This window comes from Bos javanicus, chromosome 3 (assembly GCF_032452875.1).
Source record: "Bos javanicus breed banteng chromosome 3, ARS-OSU_banteng_1.0, whole genome shotgun sequence".
Taxonomy (NCBI): domain Eukaryota; kingdom Metazoa; phylum Chordata; class Mammalia; order Artiodactyla; family Bovidae; genus Bos; species Bos javanicus.
In genome coordinates, this window is record NC_083870.1 from 18874348 (window position 1) to 18886736 (window position 12389).

The window sequence follows — 12389 nt, forward strand, 5'->3', positions numbered from 1 at the left end:
GCGGCGGGCAGTGAACTCGGCTTCTCAGAAAACAGCCCGTAGGCCGGGCGGTGAGTGAGGGGGAGACCCGCTGCAGGCCTTGGAACCCTCCCAATTTACCTTTTAGAGTCTAATCTGAAACCCAGACTGACGCCTTTGCGGTTTTAAGGACTCCAGGTGCCCCTCCCTACAATATCATCTAGAAAATAATTCCTAGACCTGTAGTTTACAGACGAGGAGCTTACAATCTGGTTCTGGGCCAGCGCGCCCCACCCGCAGGACGACTGGATTCTTTGATTTCCACACTCGCTGAAAGCAAACCCGAGAGGAAGGGCACGAAAATATTTGAGAGCATTTGAGTAGGAAGAGTTTACAATATCGTTCTCTCTGGGGGCGGGTGGAGGCCTGGAGCGAGGCTACTCCGCATAGCGAGAGAAGGGTGTGTGCGCTGCGCCCGGGGTGTGAGTGTGGCGGGGGGAGAGGGAGGAGGGCAGGAAGAGGAGGGAGGGGAAGAGGTGGGGTGAGCCGAGCCCCGACACCCGCCCAGGCTCCTCCTGCCTCCCCCCGCCCCCCCACCCCCACGTACTAAGGCGCCCTGCCCGCGGCGCTGTGCTCACTGGCCGCCAGTCCCCGCCAGCCGAGCGTCCCCGCTGCGCCTCCCGCCAAGGTGAGTCCTGCCCGCCGGTCCCGGGCGGTCCCCGGCCCCACATCCCGCGCCCGGGGAAATCCCCACATCGGCGGCTCCCGCGCGTCCCAGGTGTGGGGGTAGGACGATGGTGGTGGTCGGGCGTCGGCTGGGCATGCAGGGGTATCCTCTCCCCGAGCTCTGGGCCACACCCCAGCTGGGCGAGCACCTCCCCTCTCCCTCCCCGGCGCGACCCCCCAGACCCCCAGAGGAGGGAGCACTTGGCCTTTACTAGTACTTCGGTGTTGGTGCCCCGGGGTCTGCTCTCACCTACCTTTTAGTGTATCTTTCTTTACACCCTTCCTGCTTTTCGACTAGTCTCCCCAGTTACCCGAATCCCTGTTTCTGGCCCCCCTGTCCTGGCCGGCTTGTTTCTTTGTGGGCTCCGGCTGCAGGTCTGTGCAAATGTTCGTAGTCTAGCTGGAGGGCCCGTGCAGACTCGGAGAGGGCTGGCGGGTTCTCTCCCTAAAGGACACCCCTCTGTCCCTCTCCTCGAAGCTTCAAGGTTGGGCTTCCTGTTATTTGTCTGCTAGACGAGAAGTTTCTCTCTACCAGCGGAGGGAAGACGGTCCTATTTGTTTTCCTTAAAACACAGTTTTGCTGAGGGGGTAGGGGGGAGCCACCACTTTCAGCCACCACTTAAGTGGGTTTTGTATTGAAAGGGTTTCCTTCTTGCTATTTTAGTTAAACAAGTGGAACTATACAGAGGTAGAGGAAGAGCAAGTTTAATGAAGGATCTAACACCCCAGATTAACCTGGCCCAGTACAATGAGCTGTTGGTACCTGGACACAATTTGAGCCTGGCAAAGGACTGGTGCTTCGTCCCAGACCTGAATACCGCACTTTCCAGCCTCGGGCGGTCTCCACGTAACTGAAACCCGGAATCTGCCTTGTTGGGCGGGGGTGGAGGGGCCAGCAGAGCAGCTAGCCCTGTGCCAGGCACCATGGGGCCCTGGGCCAGGCTCTGGAATACGTTAAGCCCACCCGCTTCCCTCCCTTGAGGTTTCTGCAGGGCGTGGTTAGCACAAAGGGCTCCCGGATTCTCCTAGTGGAAGCCTGTGACTCAGTTGTGAGACCATGTGGGTGTGGCCTGGATGGTTCCAGACTCTCTCTGCAGATGGTTCAGACAGAACACTCCCTGAAGGAAAAGGGGAACTGTGCCATTTTAGAGGGCATTTTCCAAGAGGAAATGAGTCACACCCGGACAGGCCGGCCATCTGAAGGAGAGGTTTCTTGACTGAACTGTGGTTGAGGACAGGTTAGATTGGTAGGGTCATGGCGTTTCAGCTGCTGGGTTATCGGCCTGGATGCCCACTGGCAGGCTGCCTCAGCTTTATTTGGGAGGTAGCGCTTCCCACTGAGAGGTTTACAGTTACTGCAGATTTTTTTTCCCCTACAGCATGAGTTTCAGCCTGCAGCACTGGACTTATATCCTGCCCTTCAGGTGAGGCCAGGCCCACAGAAACACCCTGTCAGTGATCTTTGCCTCCAGCGTGTTTCATCAGATAGCAAAAGGTGATGCCAGGCATTAGGGCAGGAATGAGTTCATAATTCATCTGAAATGTCTTCATCAGCCCTGCCCCCACAGATTCCTGTCCGGTTTCTATTTAATCATCTCTTCCAAGTGATGTATTCCTCCCTTAACAGCCAGAAGCTCCTTTCTTCACTATGGCCTTTGATCCACCATTTGGAGATTCTTATTTTGGTTCTTCAGATTTTCCTGATGGTCTTCTGTGCATAAAGCACTCTGATTTCTAGGTGATGCTCTTCCCCGGCTTTTCCTGCATACAACATCGGATGGCCCCCTTTCCTCCCATGTCTGGCACCTGGCCAACCTCTCCAGCAGCTACTCTCCAGTGAGGTCAGGGCTTGGGCGGGGTGGAGCTGAGACTGAGTGCCTCTTTGCTTTCCACGGACATCTCCAACCCTGTGACTTTTTTAGAGCACTACCCACTTGGTATGGCCTTGATCCAGTCCAGTCTTTTAAAGTTGAAGGCAACAATAGAATCCTTTCAGAGATATAAAGTGTAGATTAGCACTCAGACTGCTAGGAAAGCTGATCTTTTTAGAGTCTTAAGCTTCTCATTTTTCTGGGACTCAACAATTTAGGAATCTCACATCAAAAGCAAAGAGAATGAATTTATTTTTAACAATTTTCAGCACTTCCTAGCCCTTTATTAAATAACTACCACCTAATCCAACAATGGATTTAATAGCTGTTGTCACAATGGCTCTTGTTTGTCCGTTCTGCCGGATACCTGACAACTCTTCAGGGAAAATTGGATGTACTCTGTTAGGGTAGAGAAGGCCTCAGAGTTCTTCCTATTGGATTGTATCTGGAACTCTTCTTTTGCTGCTCATTTTCTTAATGGGAAAATTTTATGTTTGGTGAAAGGTGGGAGAGACAGCCGGGATTAGATCCATTGCTTCAACTCACTTTTTCTGAATTCCCTTTAGGGATCAAATTCAATCCCACCCCTCCATCCCCCACCCCCTTTTTTTTTCTTTTTAAAATCATCAAAAAGAAGGACACCCAAAACATTTTTAGATAACATGTTTATTTTTACTAACATTCTGCCAATTGTTTTCTGGGTGGGCTGTAAGAAAACTAGGGTATGGACAAGACACAGAAGAGATCAGACTTCTTACTCTTTAGAAATCTTTTTGAAATTATGGCCTGGATCTGGGCATGGGTCCAGAGCAAACATTTGATATTGCTTAGGAGCAGACACTTTTCTAAGGAGGACCCCTACTTCCATGCTACTCCCAGAAGGATCAAAATTTATATTATTGTCAATTTCCTACTGACTAATTCACTGAGCAGACTCTGAAGGCAGGGTGCTGGCTTCTAAGAGTCTGCTCCTGGAGCCCACAGTTTAGTGGAGAAAGACACAGAAGCACAGTTAACTAGAATTCAGGACATATTTTAAAATAGTATGACCTTAGCTGGTGAACTCCCCAAAGTCAAGCACCATGGGGGTGGGGGCTGTGGAGAGGGGGCCCACATGAGTCTAGTCATGCAAAGTAGGTTCTCAGTGTAGGTACAGCAAAAATTGAATTCCCACCACTGTAATTAAGTTTGTAGAGCCCAGAATTTTTTTCCGAAGAGACAGTTACACAAAGAAACCTATGTGAGCATCCACTCTTCAGACCTGTATAGGAGAAACACAGACATCACAATAAAATGATTTCAGTAAAAACGTGAGTGACCAACAATGAGGTAGTTAGAGCTTGTTGAACTCACAGTGAGAAAGCAATCAAGAGGGATAAACCAAAACTAGAGAAAGTGTTGGGTGACCAGACCTGTTTAGCAGGACACACCATTTTCTCCTACACTATGGAATGTACTCTACCGTTGATTCATTGCCCCTTTCCAGGCCCTTCCCAGCCCTCACCTCCTGCTCTGCTCCAGTGGCCAGGGTTTCAGCCCAGACCTGGGTAATCACACCTGCACCTCAGCTCCAGCCAACGGAATTGTTTGATTCATTCATTCGCTCATTAGCAACACTATACCACTATTTAGTGGTTTCTAGACAGAACAGAATAATAGCCCTTACCCTATAAGAACTTAAATCGAGGGTGGAGAGGCAGATAAATGATGAAACGGCAGTAGGCTGTCTGCGGAACACAGAGGATGCCGCTGCCTCTCAGCCCAAGGCCATCCAGTAGAAGTGTTTCCGGGCCGGAAGCTAGAGTAACACCCCTACCTGGGGGTGGAGCTCGTCGGGTGTCTGGAGAACGGCCGCGGTGGGCGGAGGCAGTAATGGTAACGCCAGATTCAAGTTTGAACTGCTGCTTTAGCAACCAATCCATCTGCCCAGCCCGGGTGAGCCACGCCCAAGATGGGAGGGCCTGGCGGGCTGGCTCAGTAGGGCTCCCACCACACTCTGGAAGAACTGGAGGATCCATCCACTAGCCAAGAGCATAGTGTTCATGACATCTTCCCCTTTTCCTTCATCTTACTCTAAAATCAGTGTGCTGGCTTCACCTTCAAAACCGAATGACTTGCTCCTAGCCCTTGTCCGTGCCCTCAGGAGCCGTGGTTACTGATGAGAGGGTGGTCATCTCTCATTTTCAAACCTGTTTCTGCTTCCACAACCTTAGATCTCCCGAGTATCCTCTGTTCTACATTCTTATTGCAGAAGGTCTACCGAACAAACGGGCTCCCCAGGTGACTCAAGTGGTAAAGAATCCACCTACCAATCCAGGAGATGCAAGTTCAGTCCCTAGGTGGGGAAGATCCCCTGAAGAAGGAAATGGCAACCCACTGCAGTATTCTTGCCTGGAGAATCCCTTGGACACAGAGCTTAGCAGACTACAGTCTATAGGGTCGCAGAGTTGGACGTGACTTATCCACTGAGTACAAGCACTAAGGAACAAACTGAGAGTCTGCGCTGGCTGCTGTGGCCACAGCCCACGTGCTCAGTAAACAGCAGGCGGGATCCAGTGGGGGCAGAAAAGCTCCCACAGTTCATAGTAAGCGCAGACCATCCCTGCCTGGGTTTGGAGTGTCCTGAGACCTGAGTGTCACTCCAGGAAGGAGGGCCTCACTCTCTTGAAGAACGTATTCAAGGGTGGCCAGGACTTCCTCAGCTTACAACCTGTATTTCTTAGAAGTTCCTGAAGTAGCCTGTTTCCTGTCTCAGGGGTCCTTTTCATGCTGCAATTCCCTTTCTTACTTCTCTGGCTTTGCAGCGCATTTTCCTTCTGTTCTGCCCTGTGAAGAAAGTGAATGAGCTGTCCCACAGCCAGATCAGCTTCTGAGATCTTTGGGCATTGACTGTGAAGTGCTCTGGCTGTAGAGCTTGGGCACAGGTATTTTTAAACCTCTGGTGTCTGACTCCTTTCCTGAGATATGTCCTGAGAACTGAAGTGGGATGCCACAAATTTCTCCCAAAGGTGACTCACTCAGTTCAGTTCTCTCAGTTACGTCTTATGCTGCTGGACTTGCAGAGCCAATCCAGGCGAGGCTGACTCCCTCTAAGCCACTGCCATGTGAAGCCAGATACTGGCCGTGTCAGGAGAGAGGAGAAAGGATGTGAGTCCTCTGGAATTCATCCCACAGTGGACCTTGAATTTGCTGCTCTCTCCATGAGAAGTCTTCCAGATGAATCATGCCAGATTCTGGCTTATAGTATTCTCTAGAGTAGCACATTCTTTGGCATGCTGATTCCTGTACTTTTCTGGGGATTAAGGGGTAGGACTTTCAACTCAAAGTGTAATTGCTCAATCCTCGTGTTCACCAGCTCCACCTTCTCCTCGGTAAAATATAGCATTTAGGGATCTGTGTTGAGTACGCATATGTCAGCAACAGGAACCAGAATGAATGCATGTCTCCAGTTCCTATTGAGACTCTTCAGGAGAACATGCCAGCCTCCCCTTCAACCACTGCTCTAAACCAAGGGTCCCTATCCTCTGGGACTGTGGACCAGTACCTCCTGTCAGATCAGTGATGGCATTCAATTAGAAATAAAGTGCACAATAAATGTAATGCTCTTGAATCATCCTGAAACCATCCCCCATACCCCTTCCCCATCTGTGGAAAAACTGTTTTCCACAAAACCAGCCCCTGGTGCCAAAATGTTTGGGGACTGCTGCTGCTGCCGCTAAGTCGGTTCAGTCGTGTCCGACTCTGTGCGACGCCATAGACGGCAGCCCACCAGGTTCCCCTGTCTCTGGGATTCTCCAGGCGAGAACACTGGAGTGGGTTGCCATTGCCTTCTACTCTAAACCAATTCCTAACCTTTTTTTTTGAGTGGTATATTAGTCTCGATTCAATTTCATCTGTTTCCTATCCAGTAGTGATTTTAGTTAGTGTAAGCCAAAGCTACTCTGTTCTTGCTGAAGCATGCCTTCCAATTAAGCAAAATTCACTGGGCTCCTCTTAAGTACCAGGCATTGGGCCTTGATGAGACAAATGCCCCCAGATTATTATACCTGAATATAATGATCTGACAAATCCTTTCCTTTCTTTTAAGCTATTCACAATGAAAAGCTCTTCCTTTCCCACTGCACCTCAGACTGTGAGAGTAGCTCTTCTGTCTAGTGCTGCCAAAAATATATCAGATCCCCAAAGTGATTAGTATATACTGTTACTTGTTCCTCCTCAAGGATTTGGGTAGCTTGTATTTGGGTAGGGCAACTGATGTTGCTACCAAAGATGCAAATGACTTTGTTACGATCAATAACAAGTTCAGAACTTTAGTAAAGAATACAAGGAATTCCCTGGAGATCCAGTGGTTAAGGTTCCTCACTTTCACTGAAGCGGCCTGGGTTCAATCCCTGGCCGGGGAGCACAGATCCCACAAGCCATGCTGTGTGGCCAAAAAAAAAAAAAAAAAAAGTGCTCAGAAGATGAAATTCATTAAGCAGATTTCTAAACCCTAGAATGAGACCAAGCAAGGTCTAGTGAAGCTTGGAGGGTTGAAGTTCTTTTATTAATGACGCTTGACTGTGGCTGTTGGTATTCAGCCATGTCCACATGGAAGAGTCCCATTTACCAGCGCCCGCCACCACCGCCACCAAGAGAAGTGGTGAGACATCTGTTCTCTCAGTAGGTGCTTTGTCAGTTAAACGAAGGGGCACTGATCTTGCTTTTCCAAATGATCAGAGTTTTTATTCTTCATTATGCAAACTTAGCAGGCAACTAGATAAAACCCCTCATTCAGAGCACCAGTACCTGAATTGCCTGTTTCCATCAGCAGGAGGAAGGCCCCAAACCTGGGGTGAATTGGAAAAGGATTGAATGGCTGAGCTCTTCCAGTCATTCTCAAAAGACTGGTAATTCATGCCCCTGAATGTAGCCTTGGGGCAACTAAGCCGTGTGGGTTACAGCTACTGAGCTTTTGTGCTCTAGAGCCTGCCTGCAGCAACTAAGACCCAATACAACCAAATAAATAAATGAATAAAATTTTTTAGAGTTAATGTGTATTGTTTCTTTCCATCCTTTAATAGGTTTCAACAGACTTCACCAAAATGCCGTCTCAAATGGAGCACGCCATGGAAACCATGATGTTCACATTTCACAAATTTGCAGGTGATAAAGGTTACTTAACAAAGGAAGACCTGAGAGTACTCATGGAAAAGGAGTTCCCTGGATTTTTGGAAGTAAGTGTTGAAAGGCTCAGGAAGAATCCGTTATAATGCTTCTGGGCCCTGTGTCCTTTCCCTTCCTCTTTCTAGCCCTTCCCGGTAGAAGTCACTACTAGAAAGGTGTTTTCATTCACTTAGTTATTAAATGTTATTGAGTGCCTCCTGTTTGTAAGATACTATGGGAGGAAACAGAAAGTAAAGAAGACATATAGCCCCTGCTCTTAAGGAGCTTACAGTTTGGAAGTGAAATGAGACTACACACAAATCACAATAAGAGGTGTTAGAAAGATTCCTTCTGGAGTCACTGTGTCCATTGAGACAGAGTTGCAGGAAAGAAGGTCTTTCACCAGAGTAATCATCCAGCTTGCCTTGTTGCCCTCAGGTCCATAAACCTGGCGCTGGAGGTGCCCTGTCCTGGTCACATCCACTCATGTCCCTTCTTAAATTAAATCCCTTTAGATAAAGACTTTCAAACTTTTTCCCAACACTACTCTAAACGAATGGTGTCAAGCATCTGCTGAATGAGAGCCAAGCATCGCTCCAGAAAAAACTGCTTTTCACATTGATAATGCTATGAGAACACAGAAGCACAATTTGAGTTTATGCCTGCGCTACTAGATTGAAATGCAAACCCTTCTCTGCCTGCCACAACCAGAGTCACTTAAAGGGATCAGGACTGTACTTGGTGTAGAACATTGCATTAGCTTATAAAGGGTGAAGGGAAAGTGAAAGTGTTAGTCACTCAACTGTGTCCAACCCTTTGTGACCTCATGGACTGTAGCCTACCAGGCTCCTCTGTCCATGGAATTCTCCAGGTAAGAATACTGGAGTGGTTGCCATGCCTGTCTCCAGGGGATGAACTTCCCCTGGAGGGATCTTCAGGATCTTCCTGACCCAGGGATTGAACCTGTGACTCCTGCATTGCAGGCAGAGTCTTTACCTTCTGAACCACTGGGGAGGAGATGGTAAAAGGCAGAGTCCTGCCTCTTGTCATCTGCATGGTAAACAGCAGTAGTTAAGCCCCTGACTCCTGACTCAGTAAACATAAGGTTTTATAGGACATGATGATTTATAGGTTATCAGTATCAGTCAAATAAACAGATAGAAATCATTTAACTTGTATCTTAGAGCTGCAGATACCACAGTGCTATCCTAGAATGAGTTAGAGGACACTGGTGCTCTGCTTTCTTACAGTTCTTCGATACAAACCCAGACCAGGACCCTAACTAACACTGGGAAGGTTGCTTCAGCTTTCTGTGCCTCAGTTCAGGCGCTCTGTAAAATGAGAGGCTGGACATGATTATCTCCAAGACCACTTTCACTTTCTGTGATCCTTCTAGGCAAGCATAAAATTCAAGGACAAAATGTTCTCATTGTAAACCTGCCCATCACACAAAGAAGCTCTCAGTCTGCTTCTAAACACTCGTTAATTGTGTTGTTACGTAAGTTAGAAGCCAAGATGACTATCACATGAGACAAAGACCCTTCCTAAAGGCTTTGTGGTTCGATAAAGTGTTCAACACAGTTCGGAACATGGCAGTACAATTTATTCTAAGCATGGGGTCATAATTCCAGGCACACCCACACTGGCTACACTGACAGAGCGTTTTGTTTCTAAACCTGATCCCTTATGTCATCCAAATTGCACTGCTTGTGACCACAGCCAGGAAGCTGGGGTTGAGGCCAGAATTAACTGAAACCCACCAAAAGAGGGAGGTAGCTGCATAGACAGGTTATAGTTGACTGCTTAGGGCATGTTGGAAATGCTGCTGCTTGCCTTAAAGGGTTTCTGAGCGCAGTTTATATAAACATCCCGCACACTTAAGACAGTGTGTGTCAGTTCCCTTACTCAGGTATGCAGTCAACAGGACTCATAAATGCTTTACCTGAGCCCTTAATGGGTTTTTTTTTTTTTTTTGGTTGTACCACACAGCATGTGGGATCTTATTTCCCTGAACAGGGATCAAGCCCACCCTCCTGCATTGGAAGCACAGAGTCATAACCACTGGCCCACCAGGAAAGTCCCCCTGAACCCTTTAACACCTGTAAATGGCCATATTTACTTCTGGTTGATGGTATGGACCCCACAGGAGAAACTACACTTTTACACTTCTAAGCATCAACACTGTGAAAAGGAGTGATTAAACCAATCACCCATGAAAGCAAGGGAAAAGAAAAAACAAAAGGGATCTTAACCTGTTCATTCCAGTTCCATGCATTTGTGCTAAGAGTTGTGGGGAGTTCTATGACTCCATCACATGTTCTACTTTTGAAACACATCCAATGTAAAACATCCAAGAAAGAGTATAGTATGACATAGAGTGGCCAACTCATTAAGAACAGAAGCAATTTTAGAGACATTCTAGTCCAGCCTCAATTCTTAGCTGTTACATGAAGGTCCACCAAGGTGTGTGACTTACTCACCTGGCTAATATGATATTAAGTCACACTAGGTTGGCCTCAGCTGTGCCAAGAAAAGAGGACCAACTGCCTTTCCTCTTTAAATCTAACCCATCCCAGGGTATCGTTAGCATTGCTTCAAAATCCATAGGACATAGATCTGAAATTTACTCCCTAAGTCATCTCATGAGGTCTTTCATAAGGAGTTTCTTTTTTAAGGACTTGACCATGCTATGAGGAATGAAAATTTGTTAAGAGAATGTAAATTTTAAAACTGTGGTAACAGACTTCCCTGATGGCTCAGATGGTTAAGAGTCTGCCTGCAGTGCAGGAGACCCGGGTTCGATACCTGGGTCAGGAAGATCCCCTGGAGAAGAAAATGGCTACCCACCCCAGTGTTCTTGCCTGGAGTACTCCATGGACAGAGAAGCCTGGCGGGCTGCAGTCCATGGCATTGGGAAGAGTCAAACACAACTAAGGAACTAACACTTAACTCCATGGTCCATTACCTTCAAAATAATTTGTATGGCAGAGGCCAACACAATATTGTAAAGCAATTATCCTCCAATTAAAAAAAAGGAAAAAAAAATTTATGGTAACAGTTGGACTGTGAGTAAAGCAGGTCAGATTTTAAGTGGACTGAGAATTCAGAGTCGTGGATCTCCCTTCTCTGGCACTGTATCTCGTCTTTCTCCTCTTTCTAGAAATAGACTGTTTCTAGTCCCTGAGTTACATAAAAGAATGCCATGGAAACCTCTTTCCTAGCCTGCAATAAATATGAATTTACTGATACGCTCTCTCAAAGCAGAGAAGTACATTTAGAAGACCTCCAAATATCACTATGATCTAAAGCAAGAATTCAAATAATGAGGAGAGTATACATATAGTAGTCAGCAGAACAAATCAAAGAAGCTCGTCACTGCAACCACTGACTGACGGTTCTTGCTTCTGTTCTTTTTTTCAGAATCAAAAAGACCCTCTGGCCGTGGACAAAATAATGAAGGACCTGGACCAGTGTCGAGACGGCAAAGTGGGCTTCCAGAGCTTCTTTTCGCTAATCGCTGGGCTCACCATCGCATGCAATGACTATTTTGTAGTACACATGAAGCAGAAGGGGAAGAAGTAGGCAGCATTGAGCAATTACTCCCACCCTGATAAGAATTCTCATAAAGGGTCACTTAAGGACTCTGTCCCACAGCTTCCCCTGTATAAGGATTTCTGAGCATATGGGACCCATAGAAAATGTACAAATAAAATCCAACTCCATTTTGAGAAGCAGAGAAAGAAAAGTCAATTAAAGCCAGATAAGCTTTTGATTTTTATATTGCTTGCATCCTCTTGCTCTCAATAAACAAATTCCTTTTTTAGTTCTGAATTACAGACAGAATGCTGATTCCTTCTTCAGAAATGCTTTTTCCTACATGTCCTTGAGCATCTGGCATGAGGCAGAGCTCTTTCCACAGAACCTGCAAGATGAGAAAGCATTCTCCACTCAGACTTGCAGTCTAATTTCTCAAATTGACCTGCCCTGTAGCTGTGTCTAGCTGAAGGACAAAACCTTCAAGGATTAAAAGAATGCACTTCAGGAATATATTCCAACTTTATAATTTCTGAGCATAGTCCTGCCCAGTTAAATCAGTGCTTTTCCAACCAGCACTCTCTGTATGCCTGAAATATCTTTAATCCATTTTTCATAGCAGTGTTTCAGCAAACTAGGGTAAAAATAAGTCCATAAGACAACGAATTAAAATCAGAGACTAGTGTGATACCTCAGGAACAATATCACATTAACATTTTTTGAGTTGTCATAAGATGCCATGATTATATTGTGATGTCAAGAATTAACGTAGCCAAGATTTATATAATAGGGTAGTGCTGTTTTGTTGAAATTGATATGCCAGTACTTATGTCTTGATAAACAGCAAAGTGTTTCTCCTAATCCTTTCTGTGTCTGTGACAAGCTTCAGCAGATATGCATTCCATAGGTATTATTAAATAGCTATACTTATTAATAATATAATATTCTTTATGGAAAGATGAGGTATGAATTGGCACATGAAATTGTACCAATTAAACAGTTCAATCAACATAATTCTGGGAAAAAGTTCAATGTAAGGTCATCCACTATCACCAGGAAAAGCATGTAAAGGGAACAGGATAGTCCAAAACTATCTTTGGTGAAAGGATATCTGTAATAAAATCAAGGTCAAAGGTCAAATTCCAACATTTTATT

At 46.3% G+C, this 12389-nt stretch overlaps 1 protein-coding gene across 1 annotated transcript; it reads left to right on the forward strand.

Annotated features, from left to right (window-relative positions):
• The first annotated feature begins 539 nt into the window (after positions 1–539).
• Positions 540–11531, forward strand: S100A10 (S100 calcium binding protein A10). Its single transcript, XM_061406284.1, has 3 exons — positions 540–646; positions 7619–7771; positions 11121–11531. The coding sequence occupies exons 2-3, from the start codon at positions 7640–7642 to the stop codon at positions 11280–11282; spliced, it is 294 nt and encodes a 97-aa protein (XP_061262268.1). The 5' UTR covers positions 540–646; positions 7619–7639; the 3' UTR covers positions 11283–11531.
• The last annotated feature ends 858 nt before the right edge of the window (positions 11532–12389 follow it).